Source organism: Balaenoptera physalus (genome assembly GCF_965194825.1).
Source record: "Balaenoptera physalus genome assembly, chromosome: 8".
NCBI lineage: Eukaryota > Metazoa > Chordata > Mammalia > Artiodactyla > Balaenopteridae > Balaenoptera > Balaenoptera physalus.
In genome coordinates, this window is record NC_138887.1 from 2,829,967 (window position 1) to 2,850,032 (window position 20,066).

At 42.9% G+C, this 20,066-nt stretch overlaps 1 protein-coding gene across 17 annotated transcripts in view; it reads right to left on the bottom strand.

Moving 5' to 3' along the window:
- The window catches only part of COBL (cordon-bleu WH2 repeat protein), a 270,313-nt gene that overhangs the window by 142,450 nt on the left and 107,797 nt on the right, over positions 1–20,066 (bottom strand). For 9 of the 17 annotated variants that reach the window (XM_082473237.1, XM_082473249.1, XM_082473246.1 and 6 more), the window contains 2 exons: positions 17,720–17,817; positions 13,661–13,735 (listed from right to left, as the gene is read on the bottom strand). In XM_082473237.1, the coding sequence (XP_082329363.1) occupies positions 13,661–13,735; positions 17,720–17,817 (173 nt within the window). The remainder of the gene's footprint in view (positions 1–13,660; positions 13,736–17,719; positions 17,818–20,066) is intronic. The other 8 variants (XM_082473250.1, XM_082473239.1, XM_082473238.1 and 5 more) reach the window with 1 other exon arrangement.

Here is a 20,066-nt window from a genome sequence, read left to right on the forward strand (position 1 = left end):
CTTATTTTCTTGATAAAAGCCATCCTATCAGGTGTGACATGATATCTCATTGTGGTTTTGATTTTCATTTCCCTGATGATTAGTGATGTAGAGCATCTTTTCATGTGTCTTTTGGTGATTTCTACGTCTTCTTTGAAGAAATGTCTATTCAGATCCTGTTCCCACTTTTTAATGGAATTGTTTGGGGTTTTTTTGCTATCAAGTTGTATGAGCTCTTTATGTATTTTGGATATTAACCCATTATTGAACATATGACTTGCAAAAATTTTCTCTCATTCAGTAGGTTGCCTTTTCATTTTGTTGATGGTTTCCTTTGCTGCACAGAAGCTTTTTAGCTTGATGTAGTCCCACTTATTTATTTTTGCTTTTGTCACCTATGTTTTTGGTGTCAAATCCAAAAAGTCATCGCCAAGACTGATGTCAAGGAGCTTACCACCCATTTTTCTTCCAGGAGTTTCATGGTTTCAGGTCTTACATTCAAGTCTTTAATCCATTTTGAGTTCATTTTTATACATGGTGTAAGATAGTGGGTCCAGTTTCATTCTTTTGCATGTGGCTCTGCAGTTTTCCCAACACCATTTATTGAAGAGACTATTCTTTCTGTATATTTTTGACTCTTTAGTCATAAATTAATTGACCACATATGTGTGGGTTTATTTCTAGGCTCTCTGTTCTATTCCATTGCTCTGTTTGTCTGTTTTTATGCCAATGCTATAACATTTTGATTACTATAGCTTTGTGATATGGTTTGAAATCACAGAGCATGACACTTTCAGCTTTGTTCTTCTTTCTCAGGATTGCTTTGGCTATTCGGGGTCCTTTGTGGTCACATACAAATTTTAGGATTGCTTTTTCCATTTCTATGGGAAATGCCAATTGGAATTTTGATAAGGATTGCAATAAATCCGTCTATTGCTTTGGGCAGTATGGATATTTTAACCATATTAATTCTTCTAGTCCACAAGCATGGGACATCTTTCCATTTATTTTGTCTTCTTCAATTTCTCTCTTCAATGTCTGACAGTTTTCAGTGTACAGATCCTTCACATCCTTGGTTAAATTTATTCCTAGGTATTTTATTCTTTAACACGCACTTAGTAAATGGGTTTTCTTAATTTCTCTTCCGGATAGTTTGCTATTAGTACTATATAGAAATACAACAGATTTCTGTATGTTGACTTTGTATCCTGCAAATTTACTGAATTCATTTATTCTCTCAGTTCCTTGGTGGAGTTTCTACAGTTTTCTATATATCACATCATGTCATCTGCAAATAGTGACAGTTTTACTTCTTCCTTCCTTATTTGGATGCCTTTCATTTCTTTTTCTTGCCAAACTGCTCTGACAAGGACTTCCAATAATATGTTGAATAAGAGTAGTGAGGGGGACATCCTTGTCTTATTCCTGATCTTAGAAGAAAAGCTTTCAGTTTTACCCTTGAGTTTGATGTTAGCTGTGGGCTTGTCATATATGGCCTTTTTTTATATTGAGGTACGTTCCCTCTATACCCACTTTGTTGAGAGTTTTTAATCATAAATGGATGTTGAATTTTGTCAAATGCCTTTTCTGCATCTATTATGATGGTCATATGATTTGTATCCTTCATTTTGTTAATCTGGTGTATCACATTGATTGATTTGCTGATGCTGAACCCTCCTTGCATCCCTGGAATAAATCCCACTTGATCATGGTACATGACCCTTTTAATGTATTGTTGCTAATATTTTGTCGAGGATTTTTGCATCTATGTTCATCACGGATATTGGCCTGTAATTTTCTTTTCTTGTTGGTGTCTTTGTCTGAATCAGGGTAATGCTGGTCTTGTAAAATGAGTTTGGAAGTGTTCCCTCCTCTTTTATTTTTTGGAACAATCTGAGAAGGATTGGTGTAATTCTTCTTTGAATGTTTGATAGAATTACCCAGTGAAGCCGATTGGTCCTGGACTTTTGTTTGTTGGACTCCCTACCGTTTTAAACAGTAGTCTTAAGTAGAAAATCTGAGAAGGTGGCTGTTTGGATCTAACAATGTAGAACAAGTATAGACCAATGTGTTATGCCCCACATTGCAACAGACCCTTCCCCTTAATGGGAGTGGCCACAGCTAGCCTTTCAGACCTCCTAACCCTTGACCCCTGGTCATAATCTGCCTCCACATCCAGCTCAGAAATGGCTCTATAGCTTTATTCTACTCTGGAACAAGGCTCTGGACTCAACCTCCCTCAACTCACCTGACTCATGGGTCCTGCTGACTTTGCATCATCCAGAGTATGATTTCCAAGAATTATCTGACAGCAAACAGATACGCATATGGTCTGCTTCTTCTCATCTGTAACCAAAGCACCCTAACTTCTAGTCTCAGTTTCTCAAGAGTAAAGTAAATCCCCCCAATACTATTTCTACCTCGCTCCTCAGACGTCAGCCTGGGTAGAGCATGGCATCCTCACGACGGCAGGGGATGCCGGTCTCGGCACAGCACCTGACAGCACAGCAAAGTTCTCCTTACCTCTGGGGACCTGCAGGGGCCACTGCTGCTCCGTGGGTAGCATCATGGGGGCCAAGATAGGAAGGGGCTTTGAGAGCGTCAGGTGACAGGTACCACACAGCTAATGTCATTCGCAGTTCCCGTGGAGCAGGTGCTATTCCACAGGAGGAAGCAAGACCTCAGCACAACGTTGTTTAACCAAACAGCCATATTGTTGTGACCCATCAGCAACACTAAAGTGAAGCTTCTCTCTCACCTCTGCCTTAGGGACTCACATGGGCTGCGGAGCACCAGCCCTCCTCTCCGACAGAGTGTGTCCTAGAACAGGCTGGGCCAGGCAGTAGCATTGGTGTCTGGCAGGTGTTTGGAAAGGTGGCCATGGGCATGCCTGCCAGGTCCTCCCAATGCCTGACCTACATGTGCAGGTCAAGGAGAGGAGGGGGCAGCAACAATTTCCCAAAACTGTCAAGAGAAGTGTGGGACATCATCTCCTACTCTGAAATTCTTTCTACTCTCCTCTCTCCAGGGAGGGAATCATTCAAAATCTTTGCATAAAACTTATAGCGCTGGGCAACTTGGGATATAAACTTCAGCATTAATAACTTTCTTTTTTCTGTGTGTAACCTGACTCTGCTTATACTAAATGTTTGTCTCTAGTAACAAAATGAACCAGAAATCAGTTTTCTTTGGCTGTGCTCTGAACATGTCATGCACACGCTCAGTGGGCACAAATGAGGTCCCTCCTCTTGGTTCCAGGCACCGCCCTCGTTGCTAGGGATAGAGTCATGAAAATATAATAATAATAATGATAATAATAATAATAATAATAATAATAATAAATGGCTCTTGCCCTCATAGAGCTTAAAGACCGCTCTCCTTGGTAATGAAAAGACTGCACGGTTCATATGTACTCTCAGCTTCATTTGTACAGATTTCAACCTCTTTCCACATAAATTAATACTCAGAGCCAGATACCTAAGACGTAGTGTGTGTTGAACAAACTGGCAACTAAAGCCAGTAAACGCCTGACTTAAGGGAGCCTGAATGGAGGAACATCACATCTGCTTGGTACTATTTAAGTTCTACTTCATGAGCTGTTTAGAATCGGTTCTAGATCCCATTATGGTGATGTATATGGAGGAGGGCCTGTGTCACCTGTAATGAAGATGCTAGCATCCACTCTGCCAACCTCCACTCAACCACATGGCATTCACCTCACACCAAGACAGAGATGGCAAGGAAATTCAGATGCAGGTGAAAATCACATTTTTTTTCTGTAAATCATGGTATTTTCAAAGAAACAACCTGCATAACCATCTGCATTTATGATTTGCTTGTATTTTTGTTATAAAGCTAGAAAATCATCCAGACAATATACGACAGAAATCCATCATGCTAAAGGAAACAAATAGCAAAGACAAACCACTTAGGAAATATCACTAAATATGTATTTTTATAGTTTAACCAAATACTCTGATCAAAAATCTATCAATATCTATGTCATATATTTTATGCGAGCCAGGGAGGCAAAACATTCCTTTCTCACCTTTTTATTTTTCTTAGTTTTTCTCCCTTTTTTATCTCCCATATCCAATCAGTGGGTACTGTCCAAGTTTATCAAATTATCTCAGTCTGAAGCTTGGTGCCGAAATTCCTGAACGGTGCCTCCTGAAAGCTGATCTCAGTGTCTCCTCCAAAAGGAGATGCCAGGCTCACTAGGGTCACCCAGCAGGAAACGTCACGACCAAGCCTTAGGCTTCATTGAAGGCTGTCCTTCAAGAGTTACGCTTATGATGTAATTATAGACGCACACTGTGTCATCTGGGGCAGCAAACGTTCTTCACCAGGTAAATATGGGCATCATTCTGACCGCAAGATGAGAAGAAAGCTCTGGTCCTTCTCACCCCAGACTGAGGGTCGGACACTGAGAAGCAGGAAGTCATATATTCAGTGTGTTTCCAATCTAGAGCCGTTGCAAACTGCCCTTGACACGCGCACACCTGCACACGCACACGCCCGGGAGCACCCGGCCCGTCCCCTCTGCGGGCAGCACAACCTCCCCACGTCCCCTGTGGACCAGCTCACAGACTTGGTCCCAGCGCAGACCCTACTTGCCCCTCCGCTCCGTGTGCTTCTCTCTAAGCCCGACTCCACCTCTCCACCCAGGAGCCAGGGCTCGGGGCCTCGGTTCTCAGCACAGAGCTTCACCTGGGAGCTCATTAGAAATGCCAAATCGCAGGCCCCATCCCTGGACCCCCTAAATCAGAATTCTCACAAGACCCCGCGATGCCCTTGCGCTTGGAGTCTGAGCAGCGCGGGGTGGGGGCACCCCTGTGTGTGTCTCTCCTGAACACAGGGCGTAGCCTGGCTCCTCGCTGTAGCCCAAGTGTCCGGTGGCCCCCCGGTCTCCTACAGCAGACCCTTGGTGAAATCTGCCCAGAGGGGGGCTCGGGCAGGGGCGGAGGGGAGAGGGATCACTTGTGAGGCACCCTGCATCTTCTTCCTTTGCTTTTCCCCCCCTCCCTCCCTTCTGTCCTTCCTTGTCTGTTTTTTTCTCAGCATTAACTTTTCTTATTCTATGAGTGAAGATTCAGACTTTGCGAAGGTGTCATACATATAGACAATGGAATACTATTCAGCCATAAACAGAATGAAATAATGCCATCTGCAGCAACATGGATGGACCTAGAGATGATCATACTAAGTGAAGTCAGTCAGAAGGAGAAAGACAAATACCATATGATATCACTTATATGTGGAATCTAAAATATGACACAAATAAACTTATTTACAGAACAGAAACAGATTCACAGACATAGAGAACAGACTTGTGGTTGCCAAGGGGGAGGAGTGGGGAGGGATGGAGTGGGAGTTTGGGATTAGCAGAGACAAACTAGTATATACAGGATGGATAAACAACAAGGTCCTACTGTAGAGCACAGGGAACTATATTCAATATCCTGTGATAAACCATAATGGAAAATAATATGAAAAAGAATAGATAATATGTGTAACTGAGCCACTTTGCTGTACAGCAGAAATTAAACACAACATTGAGAATCAACTATACTTCAATACAATTTTAAAAAAGATTCAGACTTTGGAAAATCATTACATACATCGCTAAAACAGACAGACATACTGTGCACTGTTTATGAACATATAACCATTTACTGTATTTTTAAAATATAAAAGCTTCGAAAGGGCTGTTATCCCTGGGGAAGGAAAAGGGAAAGGGGTCTGCTATGGTTCTAGAGGCAGTTGTGTCTCCATTTGCCGTATTTCTTAGAAATTCTCAAAAAGACATGAGACAAATTGGCCTAAACGTGAACATCTGTTAATCGTGGGTGGATGACTCATGACTATTTTATTTTGCAACTTTCTATAAATTGGAACTATACCAACATTTTGCAAAGGGGAGAGGCCCTGACGGCGGGGTCTGTGTCTAAGGGGGGAGCCTTGACCGGTAGAGCAGAGGGACGTTAGGGCCTCCCCACGACCACTAGGAGTGCAGACCTGTAATCAGCCCCGCAGGAAGTAAAGGAAGGAATCGAGGTCAACCTGGGGCACATTTAAGATGGAGAAATCAAGAAAATATGACAAGATGGGAAGAGGCAGCGAAGGCCACAGTGAAGGGAGAAATCCAGCCCAAACCACACCAGGAGAGGAGGAGGAGGCCGGGGTGTGGGGGGCTTCAGGAGGTCCCCAGGCTCCAGGGCGGGCGAACCAGGCCAGGGGGCATCCGATACAGGTCACCTTGGGGGCAGGGCCTCGAACACACGTGCAGTCGTTGGAGGACGCTCGGCGAACAGATGGGGAGAGGCAAGCGGCCTCCTGTGTTTGGAACAGAGGGGGCGTGGCAGGTGGCAGCCCCAGCTGCACTGCCATCCCGCCTGTAAGAACTGGGAGAAGCTGGAAAAGAAAAGCATGGAGCTCAGGGGCCAAGACATGCTCAGGAAGAAAACGAAGCACAGCGCTGGGGCGGTTGCAATGAAGCAGGTGGGCAAGGATTTGAGAGAAGCTGAATGCACACACCCGGAGAGGCTCCAGGCTCACCACTTGTCAGTCTGGACTGAGACTCCAGAACAGCCTGTCCGGAATCCCGGGGGGATGTTCCCCGGATGAGAGGAGGTGGGGAGGGTGTCTGCGGGTGGCAGGCTGTGGAGGACGGTCTTAGGCTGAGTGAAACGAGGCCACCACCGCAGTGGTCATCAGGCGTCTGGCCAGGATCCCCCCCCCCTTCACAAAGCCTCGCTCTGTCTGCTAAGTGCACAAGGCTGCACCCAAAGCAGTGAGGCCAGAAGGGGGGCCGTGGACGAGGCTGGGAGAGAGGCCACGGGGAGGCCAGCAGGAGCGGTGACCACGGGGAAGAGCAAGGCAGTGGGATTCGGGATGTATTCTGAAGGCAGCAGGTGGGCTTTGAGCGGGATGGCAGATGGAGCGTGGAGAATGGAGGAAGCAAAGGGGGCCTCCAAGGTTTGGGGCTAAGCCACCGGGATGACAAGCTGCCTCTCCCCAAGTGGAGAGGGCATGGAGGGACCAGGGGTCTGCTTCTCTCTGCCACCTAGTTTGAGAAGCAACTTGAATGCCATTCACTCAACCAAGCCGTGTGCAGGCAACTGCAATTCTACGGATCTCTGCTTGTCCATCCAAGGGCAGGAGAAGGTCACAAAAGAAATACAGACATTAGGAAAAAATAGATACTCCTGTTTTAAGGGAAATAAGGAAAATGAGGAAAATCAGTATTTTGAAATGGACGTTTTTTACCGCTCATTCCCTACAAACATTGAATCCTCAGCCGAGAGGTTAAACGTCTACATTTCTTGTTTTCCCTTTGAGAACTAAGTATTGGCATGAGGCCCTTCAATCAACCTTTTCGGCTCTAGTTAGAAAATATTATTCCCATTCTAAGAATCCAGTGTTTTGGAAAAAAAATTCCTTGAGGCTTTAAAAACAAAACCTTCCTCTGACAGTTTCCAGATTTGCGTTGGAGAGCATGTGACATGAAAACTTTAAAAACTACTGTGAATGGGCAAATAGGTATGCAAATAAGTTTAGGATCATTTTTCTAAATTACATTTTTGGGTCTGTGTCCTTTCCACTCTTTGATAGAAATTTCATGTCCAAGACACTGGATCTGAAATGAAAAACTGAGTGGCTATAAGTACTGTTATTTGTTGCTGGTGGCACCACCCTTTCGGGAAGCAACGTGAAAACATGTGTTGTCTTGAAAGCCATAAAACTGTCTCATCCTCTGATTCCCTAATACCTTTGCAAGTCTCTATTATAAGGAAAATTCCCCAAATGAATATGGGCTTTGGGGACGAAGATGGCCCGCTCATTATTTATAGTTCCAGAGGAAAAAAGCAACAAGTAACGGGGCAGAGTGATGCAGCTTAGCAAGCGCCAGCTACAAGCCCCTCCCAGTGCCAGGAGCCCTGGGAGTGATGACAAACCCATTGCACACATGGGGGAGGGGAGGCTGTAAAGGTCACAGAGTTGTACGTGCTAAAGTCAGAATCCAGATTCAAGCAAACAGAAACAAAAGCCACACTTTTCCCTCTTCCTGGATGATCACACAACCTTTAAAAAATTAAGAGACCATTGTTGTACCAGAGCGAATTGTAAATGACATGACGCTAAAGGAAAAAAGCACAACTCTGTGTACATCACAGTTGGCCTTAGGCACCAGAAAGGCTCAAGAGAACATACAAAGTGACGAGAAATTGTGTTGGGCTGTTGGCATGCCACGTGACTCCCTCACTCCCTAATTAAAACTTTCCATATGGTACTTATTTTATAATCTTGAATATAAAACATTTTTGAAAGGTGTACACTGGATTTTTAAAATATCTCTTCAAAATGGATGTATAACAAAAATTAGTTCTACATCCCAAACGTGGCTCAGCCCTCGATTTTGTGAATGCTCAAAAAACAGCAAATTTTAGCTTTTTGAGGCCAGGAGTTTCAGCAGGACTTGCTGTGTCTGGAAAAACACTGCCCCCTTGTGGCGGATCTGACTCAACACGCATTTTGGGGGGCCAGCTCTTTAATCATCCGCTTGGGACGGGATTCTTAACAGACCCGTGCAAGCCGGGGAGAAATACAGGCTCTCTGATGAGCATGGGACTCAGGGCACTCAATTATGGAACTTGCTTTACAACTTAGTTTTTAATAACTTTTTCTGAAAGTGTCATGTTACTGATGGGCATCCCTCTCAACTTCTTGGGCTCCTAAGGGCAGGACTTCAATACAGCAGCTGCCTCCGTCCGGGCCAGATGACTCTGCGGGGACATGTCAACCTGGACCCCAAAAGCTTATTCAGGCTTTGGATCGAGAATCACTTCAGAACATGGTGAGCAACTCCTAGGATAATGGAAACCTTCCATAATTGCCTGAACAGGGGAAACGTGGCCCCAGATGATTTTTTTAAATTGAGGCAATGCTTTTTAAAAATCATTCACCAAAAGATTTTATAACAATGGTAATAAGCAACACAATGGTATCTGGTATGGCTCACATTGATAAATTTTTAGGTTGGTCAAATTTATAGCATTTAAATGAAGGCCAGGGGCCTATAAAAGGTCAGTCACTACAGGTTCATTTTACAATTTGCCCAAAATCCCAGAGTTAATAACAGAAGCAGGATTAAGAACTCGGGTCCTTCTCCTCCTACACCAGAGCATTATTTACCACCTTACCAGATGCTGCGGTATTCTGCGCGTGTGGCATTTCTGTGCGCTGGATTACAAATGAGCTCAGGTGTCTTGTTCCATCAAGGTGCAGAGTTCATACTGCTGTCTATGTGACTTAGGAAAACAGCAGAGGATGGAGACCGAGGCCTGAGGACCGTTCCCACCTCGCCGCTAATCACATCCAGTGGACCCTGACCACATTCCCTCCATGTGTCTCAGGGTCCAGATCTGTGGGACGCCACGCATGCACAGAGAAGGGACAGTTTCCCGGAAAATGCCGAATTCCAGGAAAACTGCTTGAAATTATTCGTGAGGTGATTATATTCACTCTGATTCAAGGGTCCTTTGATTAAGAAAATGAAAATGTATCTTGGAATAGACTAAACGTTAGTTTACATAAAATTAATCTTTCCAGGAAAGATCTGACTACTTTGGCTATCTACATACCTTAGGATAATTTAAAAAAAAAAAAAAACCTATTTTTTTTTTTTTTTAAATCTATTCTCTTCTGACTCTTCAGGTTACAAATATAAGAAACTAGCTGCATTTTCTCAAGGAAAAACAACAATACTATCTGGAAGGTTCCTAGTAAAGCTCTGATCCAGTTTACTCACCATTTCAGAATGCTTCCTAAAGTTATTAGCCGAGCGCTATACTTGCTAATCCTTACAAGGATGCTGCAGGGTGGATGGTGTTGTGCCCGTCATACAGATGAAGAAAGGGGAGACAGAGAGGTCCCCTCTGCTGCTTGGGAATAAAAGCTCAGCTCTACACCCCAAGGGCAGGTGCCTGCACTCAGCTAGGAGTCAAGGGCTTGGGGAAATGTATAAAAACAGGAGCAGCGCTCTTAAGAAATGTTACATCACCAACTTGCTTGATAAAGGAAAGCATAATCTCAAACACAGATAAGACATCACAGACATGAAGAAATATAAACATGAACATAAAACATTGAGAAACAAAAGCAGACATCAACGGATTTGACCAGCCACTTGGCCTCCGGAAGCTGGGAATTTCTGCGTCTGCGTAAGGAAGGCTGCACCTACTTTACAGTGATGTAGGAAGGATGAAACGAGATTATGTAACTAAGCACGGGCCTGGCACAGGCAGGCAGGTGGTGGCAGCCGTGGGCGTCATCCTCCTTGGCCAGCATTATTTTATTAAGTGCTATCCTGCCCTAGGACTTCAAACCCAGTAAACTCTTATTTCCAGGTGAATAGTTAATCTACCACATTGCAGATTCCTTTATTGACTATGATTTCTAGTAAAAGTCACACATGATTTTAAAAAATGAAAAAAAAAAATCCTAGAGACCACTCCATATCTGTATTGAATGTTCTTCCTGCTTCCCTTAAACTGCTCTGTGTAATCAGTTCACTTAGCTCTACAACAAACCTGATAACATAATGATGTTGAGTCTTCATATCTAAGAATATGGCCCGTCTTTCCATTTGCACAAAATTGTAGAATTTTATGATTTTCCTCATAAATGCTTTGGATATTTCCTATGAACTTTTTGCCTAGGTTTCTCTATCTATCATCTGTCTATAATGTCATGAATGTGTTCTTAGGCTACATTAATAAGAAAAAAAATCTCACACAAATTAGCAATGCCCACTGCAAAACTTATGCTACCATCCATTGCTGTAGAAAAAGTAGTAACTCCTGGCATGCTGTAATAACCAAAGAGGTGTGAGCAGTCAAGCCCTACAGGGTAGTTTAACAGATCCTCTACTCAAACACAAAGTTTGCTGGCAGAGTGTGTGAAATATTAGAAGACATTTTCCAACAATCTGTGGCCAAAATTGAGGCTGACAAAAGATAAGCCTTACGGACTAATTGAGTGCACGGACATTTTAAACCATTCTCAGTGGATTTAAGTCTGTTTTATAGCAAAGAAGCACATTGCTGATGTGGTTATGGCAAGGAAAGACTTGCTTAAGATTATACAGCTGAAGAAGAGACCTTCTCATTATGTAATTGTACTCAGGTTAATTTGGGGTCGGATGAGAATACTGGTCACATGCGTTTCTATGGACGAGCTGCGGCCACCCCAGGCTCCATCCTGGCCTGAGTTCCCACCACGAGTTAAATCCTTCTTATTGGAAACCAGCAAGATTTGGTTGTCAGGAAAGTTGAGAGCTGATTTTCAAAGAGCATTAAAATATGGGAATCAAAAGGGAAAACAGCATCAAGTCCAGGGCATTAAACTCCTATGTTTTTAAAGTGATGGATGAGAAACTGAGACTCTATAGTTAGCTACCTTTAGATTCAGAACTGAGATTGATAATTGTCAGGAGGATACATATTAACACACTTACTCAAATTAAAAATATGACTTGACTTTTTTTTTTTAACCAAAAGTAAATGTGATTTGGCTTTTTGATTGGACAATAAGGGCCCATTTTGCTAATTAATTTATATGGCAGACATTCTCCATAAATTGAATGGGCTAAATCTATAAACCTAAGATCATGACAAAAATAGACTTAAAAGTTTGGGATGAGATTTTTAACATTCACTAAAAAACACTATTTTGGCAAAAGTGAGTGAAAACTGACAATATGTCAATTTCCTGAGTGAAAACTGACAATATGTCATTTTCCTCAAAACTTACTGATGATATATTAGGTTTAGAAAGTGCCTGTGACATCCATCAGCACACACAGTCACAATTTTTTTTTTGGGTGGATGGATGTTAATTAAACTTAATTGTGGTAATCCTTTTGCAATATATACATACATCAAATCATTATGTTGTATGCCTGAAACTAATACAATGTTGTATGTTGATTACATCTCAATTTTTAAAAATGGTCAGCTTTGCTATCCCTTAGCTCAGATAAACATGTTAGTAAAATCAGTAGCTGGGACACATGTAGTTCTAACTTGAGACTTCTGAAAAATATAACATGAATGAAAAGAAGAGTATGATGTCAAATTGCTCATTTTGATTTACTTTAATTATCTAGAAACAATTTATACAATTTCAGAAACTATATCACACTTAATGATAATACTCCTTTATATGTATATAATACTTTATGAATAAAAAAATTTTTTCACAACATATATTATTTGATTTCTACTGTATTTGTTCCTTTGGGAGAGATGTCTTCAAACATTATTTTAAAAAAAGAGAAAGTGCCCCTGAGTAATGAGTGTAATTATTATCTGAGAAATCTTGATAAAGTGTTTTTCTTATACCTCCCAGAAGTCAATAACTTTAGTGTGATTGAGTAACAACCCCCCTGGCAAGTCAAATGGCTTCCAAATCTTGGCTACTGACCAATTAAACGAGAACCTAGTCAGGTACAGATAAAAGATCAATCAAAATAATATTTGATAATAGATCTCTATGTGATTGACCAGAAGGACTTCAAAGAATTGAAAGGCACTTTTATAGCAGTAAACTTTTTCATCCTCTTGTACGTATTTATGTAAAATATTTCCTCAGGGTTTAAACCAATAAAAACGGAGAGTCACACGATTAATGTTGAAGCTTTTCTGGTTTTATCCATAAATTATGTTCATTAATGGGTATATGGAATAAATTTTAAAATTACCTTTCATCTTATTAAAAGATGTCTTTTCAAGAAAGATTTCCTTTTCATGCTTAACAATTATATATCAGCAGTTGTAATATATTTATATTGTTTTTATTTATTTGCAATTGTAATAACTCAATCTAGAAGAATATTTTCCTACCCACAGTTTTATGATCACATGAAATTTAAAAATCTAATTTAGATAGACATTCTTGTTTTGTATCACATTTCATTTCAACTATTTAAAACAGACTTTTGAAAACAAAATATACATTGAATAGAATACAATTTTACATGGAACCAGTATGGAAATGTGAAATGAAGAAAAAGAATAATAATGCAAAATGTTTTACTGTTATAGAAGAGTTTCTCTATGTGATTTGTCTATGTATCTATGTGATTTTTAAAGTGATGGTATCAAACTTTATTAGATACATATAAAATGTCAATATTTAGAAGACGCTATGAAATATTTTCTTTCAAGTATTTAAAATTATGAAGAAGCTTTTTGTATGCCAACTTTGAAATGCGAGGGCACAGAAAGTTTTTAAAAAATTCTTTCAACGTATGGCTGCAGAATTTAGGAAACAGGCTGTGTGGCTCCAAAACCATCAGCTGCTCCTGAGAGTTCAGGGAAGTGGTTTCGGATGCTGTAACTCAGTTACTCTAATGAAGGGCCCTCCCGATCACGCCGGCTGGGGCTGGAGAACTGCAAACTAACACATTCGGAAAGTGACATATTGCTCATCCTCTGAATGTACCATGGGCAACTAATAAAGAAGCCACATGACGCTTTGTGCATCTATCTAGTTTTTAGAAACCCACAAAAACAAAAAACAACTAAACTAATCTATAATTTCATTTCCCGGAAGGTGGTGCAAAGCCGCCGGAAGCCCCACGAGGTTAGCGCGAAGCCCCTGCGGTGTTAGTACTCACGTTCGAGCCCCTTCCCAGTGCGGACTTGGTGGCGTCCTCATCGCTCTCCGCCCCCGGCTGCCTGAGTTGCTCTGCCTGGAACAGAAGCAGGACCCCGTCATCTCCAGGTGAGAGCAGGGTCACACAGAACAGTTGTCCTTAGCAATTATTAAAGCAAACCACGCCAGCCTGGCCGTCCGTCAGGGCAGCAGCGTCTGCATAAACAGCTGTAATCCACGGCCTCGATTTCTCAGTTTAGGAACCTGAAAGCTGCTCTAAAAGAGCCCCTAAGCAGTGCTCACAGATCTGACAACCATAGTTTTGAAATTCATGGCTCACGGAGTATGAGCTTTCATTTTGTCTTTTTCCCCAGAGCATTTCTTTTGCTTAGAAGAGATGCAATATGAAAACAGCAGCGGGTCTGAGCTGATCAATTAGCTCCGGAAACCAATTAATTCAGTAGGTTTTGAGGATTTCTAGGTTTTAAATTCAGTTTACCACTGCATTGCTGATTGATTGGATACACATCAAAGTAACTCACCAAATACCTCACTCCCTACCCACAAAAGGTGAACAGTAATGACATCTCACTTCATTGTTTAAAAGAAGGTTTCCCTTGATGGTGTGGTGACCTCCAGACAGAGAACCACCAGGTGCCCTGGAAAATACAGCTCTGGGCCACACCCTGCTCTCCCAAATGAGGATCTTTGGGGATGTGACCCAAGAATCCAAATGTTACACTAGATCTTAAGGTGATTCTAAGGTATTTTCAGAACTACTTGGTTAGGAGAATAAGTAATGTCAAAATGAAAGTTATCACGTTGAAAGAACATTAAAATACCAAAGTTTTAAAACAAGGAAGGATATTTGCCCTCATTGACTTCAGCCAAAATGATATCTTTTTAAGCATATTCTCTATTGAGATTTTACACACACATATGCATGTTTTTTCCTTTAAGTAGATAACAAAGACTCACTTTAATTTTAAATGTCTCCATTCTTAGTATTTTGCTCTCAGACATGTGTAGACTATCTGGCATCATAGGATTTTAGAAATCATTTAAAAAATGATTTACTCAGGACTTCCCTGGTGGCCTGCCAGGGAAGGAATCCACCTGCCAATGCAGGGGACATGGGTTCGAACCCTGGTCTGGGATGATCCCACATGCCACGGAGCAACTAAGCCCGCGAGCCACAACTACTGAAGCCCACGTGCCTAGAGCCCGTGCTCCGCAACAAGAGAAGCCACCACAGTAAGAAGCCCGTGCACCGCAACAAAGAGTAGCCCCCGCTCGCCACAACTAGAGAAAGCCTGCACGCAGCAACGAAGACCCAACGCAGCCAAAAACAAATAAATAAATAAATTTATAAAAATTTTAAAAATAAAAAATAATTTCCTCCAAACCCTCCTGCTATTAATGAAGAAAACCTGAGACCCAGGCTTGCCAGGCAGTGTACAGTGTGTGGACGGTGAGAGCCATGGCTCTGGAAAGACAGGCGGGTCTGAATTCCGGCAACACTAGCCCTGGGATTTGCTCAGAGTGCAGCCTGGGCTCCTTCACCTGTAAAATGGGGTTGATAATGCCTCTCTCACCAGGTTTATAGATGATTAAAGGAGGGTGCATTTAGCACAGCATCTCAAACAATAAAAACAGAGAGAAGCAAGGAAGGAAAAGGTTAATGCCCAAAACAACAAATAATCCAGTAAGGTTACGACTGTATAAGGGCAGTTGAGCGCAAAATAAAATAAAATAAATGAGAGGGAAAGATGAGGTGTATGAGAAAGGAAAAACAGTTCTAGCCAGTCTAAGACTGAAGAAAGATGGGGTACGGCAGAGGGAAAGCCCCTGGGACCCACAGACCAGGCTTCCTCGCCATCGGTGGCATTTTCACAGGTGTTTCAGACTCTCATGGAGAACGCTGCCAAATCACCACATGCATTAGGCTCTTATTCTGTTTAAAACAAAGGCACTTCTAGATTTTCTACTGACTTCGCTGGCAGTTTCATGTCTCAAAAGCAGGAAGATACAAGAAGGGCTCTTGAGCTCTTGGTGTGAGGAATGGGTAGATTTTCTGTGAATTAGAATTGTGAGAACCAAAGAGGCCAGCGGTGCCTGCAGTCCCAGCCAACTGACCTCAAAGCGTCAGAAGCCATATTACTCAGCCATCAAAAAGAATGAAATCATGCCATTTGCAGCAACATGGATGGACCTAGAGATTATCATACTAAGTGAAGTAAGTCAGACAAAGACAAATATCATATGATATCGCTTATATGTGGCATCTAAAGTATGATACAAACCAACCTATCTATGAAACAGGAACAGACTCACAGACATAGAGAACAGACTTGTGGTTGCCAAGGGGTGGGGGGAGGATGCAGTGGGAGTTTGGGATTAGCAGATGCAAACTATTATATATAGGATGGATAAATAACAAGGTCCTACTATACAGCACAGAGAACTCTATTCAATATCCTGTGATAAACCATAATGGAAAAGAATATGAAACAGAATATATGTATATATAACTGAGTCACTTTGCTGTACAGCAGAAATTAACACAACACTGTAAATCAACTATACTTCAATAAAATTTTTTTTAAAAGATGACAGGAACCAGAAACCCAACATTAAGAGAGTGAAGGGAAATTCAAATGTGAAACTGAATCTGTAATTTCAAGTAATTCTGGCAGGAGAGGAAAGGATGGGGGAGGAGGGGGACAGGATAGTGGGGTGAGGGCACAGAAGATCTTAAGTAGAGACACACACGGAGCAGAGATTTTCAAAGGACACACGGAAACGGGGGGAAACACACACAATCAGTAATAAGACAGAGAATCAAGAATCCACAGTCAAAGCATCAGGCAGTCAAGAGCACTGTACCGGAGTGTGGCAGAAACTCCTGAGGGCAGGGACCCCTCACTAGTTCAGATGATGGCTTCTCTCTGGGCTGACAGCTTCCACCCAGCCTGCACACTGACCTCTCACCTCCGAACCACAAGCTGACCTGGGATCTAACCCCAGGACCCTGAGCAAGTTTATTTCTTTGGGCCCCAGCGTCCTCATCAGGAACATGGGGTGGATGGTAATTCTGACCCCATGGGCTCCTGAAGGTCAGGACACGTGCAGGCTGGTGCACAGATGCAAGGGCCATGCGATGGGCAGAGAGGGCTCTGGACCAACGTGCGTCCACCCTACTCACGCCTCCTCTAACGTTCCGTGGGTGGCAGACGCTTCCAAACCCAGCTGGCGGATTAAAGACTAACGTTCCCCACAATGGTTCTGTCTTTTTTAGTGCCATCTACTAGTTAAGAGAAAATACTTGACCCAGCAAAATAAACCTTTTTTAAACCAACACAATAGAGCTCACAAGCATTTTCCTTTCTTGGTAGTTAGAAGGCATGTATAGCTTGAGAATTTCAAAGATGATTTTAAATGTGTTCATTTTTACTCTCTGTACTATGACTTTATAACACTGTACCCAAATTACAGTTTTAGGATTTATTAACTAAGATCAACCAAATCAATAAAATTAACTTATTCAGCATGTTCCCAAATCGTATGGGGAGGAGCAGGGAACGTCTAAAATTTACTGGCAAATGGACCCACTCAACAACTGATGTTCTTCTCCACAAAGCGGCCCCTGGGCAGCTCCTTGAGGCTGCACCAGGTTGTACAAGTTCTGAAGATGTGGTTCATTTGGTCGGGATATTGGGTATTTATATAAACTTAACCGTACCATGCATTCACTTATCCATCCATGCAGAGGTTGTTTACTGAGCTTCAACCTCCTTCCAGGACTGTGCAGGTACCAGCAGAGAGGGTGCATGGCTTCGTGTTCTGCTGGTGAATTAAACACCATCACCCAAGACCACTGTTTTAGGAACCAAGTGTGGGATATGAGAGGCATTTGTGCATACTGACACAACACACACCCTACTCTCTGAAGGACTGAGGACTCCTACGTGTATTTAGATAAATTCCAAGATAGGCTGAGGACAAACATCTCAAGAAACTATTTGTACAGAATGCAGAATCGTATGTCAATTTGACTGATATTTGATACTGAATCAATTACCTTACTATCGCTTCTTTTATTAACTTTGAAAAATCCCAGAATTTTTTTCTTCTCTTTATCTGTCTCACCGTAGCCAAGTGATGATTTTCTAAAGGTTTCTGGGGAAAAAAAAAAAAAAAAGTACTAAGTTATTTTTCAGCATATGAAACATTAAACACTTTAAAAATATCAACAAATGCTTTTTTTACTCTAGTCTTAAACTTTAGTTCTTAGAAGAGAGCAAAACCATCAACTATTTCTCTCAAAGCATTTGAGTCACCTCAAAGCCTCCAGCTGGGTTTATGAAACCTCTAAAGGTTCTTATAATCTTTAGTATTGTAAAAACAAAACAAAACAAAACAAAAAAACCCCGAATAAATCCAGAAGTTCTAGGGCAGTATTGTGCAACAAAAAATAATGGGACTATATACCTAATTTTGCATTTTCCAACAGCTGCACCAAAAAGAACCAGGTGAAATTAATTTGAATAATGTTTTATTTAACCCAATAGATCTAAAATATTAGTATTCCATCACATAATCTATATGGAATGATCGATGAGGTGTTTTACATTCGTTTTGGTACTAAGCCTTCAAAATGCAATATGCACATCACAGCACATCTCAGCTTGCACTGGCCACATGCCTCGTGCCTGACGGCCATGCCTGGCTTGTGACCATCAGACCGGACAGCACAGCTCTCAGGACTGCGACATCTGTGCTAAACATCTGCTTTAAGAATTATGAGGGTGGCGGTAAAAACATAAACTACATCAACGGCTTCCCGGCTTGAGGAGCCCACTCGTTTCCAGAACGTGGAGTAACAGCGATGGTTTACCCAGGGGACATCTGAAAGAATCACGTCGGCTGCTCCATGACCCATGTCCCCAGATTTTTCTTCCTCTACCTCAAACAGGATGTTTTCCTTTCTCATTACATTCTCTAGGGGACCTGTTTTTTCTTCTATTGTTTTTTTTTACTCTTGACTTCTAGGTCCTCAATCTTCTCCATTTCCTGGAGTTTTTTCTTCAGCGGGATTTTTGAGCTCGAATGGAAGCTCTGGAGTTCCAGATGGCGCACCAAAGCCCAGACGGCTCAGGCTGCCGGCGACACAGCCAAGGGCCATGGTCTGCAGGGCAAGGCAGGACGGGCGGTAGCAGCATCCCTGGGACCTTGGGCCACACCAGATGCCCACGTGGGAGACTCTGGGGATGGGGCCCAGCACTCCCCACTCAACACACACACCCCCCCCCCGGGATGCTTAAGCTGTGGGGACCACACTTGACAGCCAGCGGAGCAGAGCTTAAGGACGCCGTCGTGCGGGCGTACTGGGCCTCAGTTTCCCCATCTGCAGATTGAGGGTGACTCAGATGCCCAAGCCTGGCACCCTCAGTGCCACCACAACCATTGTGACCATTATTCATTGATCGATGACACTCCGGAGGCCACTCCAGGCCTTTGTCATCCGCTCATCCTGTTCTTCTCTTCCAAGGCACACAGATACGGCCAGAGGAAAAGATGTTTAGGTGTTGCTGAAGGACTGAAAAATTAATTTCCCCACACCGCTGCCAATTGCTGGACCACCAAACCACTGGTGGAAAAATGTGGACTGGATTTTACAAACTCTGCCACCAAGATACCAACCCAAACCAGGTAAACATCGGTGAACTTCTCATCTGCTAACCAAGAATTGCATATTCCAACTCGAGAAGGCAGACGTGGAAGCCGGAGCCTTTGTGACATGCATTAACATAATACTGTCCTCCCAGTGAAGCAAAAACCAAGCCCCTGAATCCCTGCATTCTGTCAGTGGCAAAGGCTCCGGTTTTAGTCCCAGGAACCAGGCCTCTCAGCTTCATGCAGGTGGCTCCAGCCGGGCCAATCAGCGGTCCCCACATCACATGACATCCAAACCAGCGAGGGGACCGGCTTCAGAGGTGAGGCATGCATCCCCCTGGAAACGCACGTGCACGTAGGGTTCACAGTTAATTGCACCAAAACCCTCTGTTAGGCCCAGAGCCTGTAGCAAAATATTCTGTGCTGCAGAGTAAAGCTATATGTGGACAGCAGTATGCACCATCATGTATGCTTGTACCTCTGATGTTTCTAGAATTGACTGCTATGTGACACAGATGTAGAAAGTGCAGGATATGACAGTGCCTGAGAGATGAGGGAGAGAGGACACGTCACTGGCACACAGGCTGTTTCGCCAGCCACACAACGGTGAGACTGGATCACAAATTCAGCCTCTCGTTTCTCTTTCTGGACAGGGGGAGTGGCTGGTCTCCAGCCCCAGGACTGAGGCTCGGGCTCAGGGCACAGAGCCGCCCCACGGGGACCGAGAGGCCACAGCCCACAGCTGCCTGGCT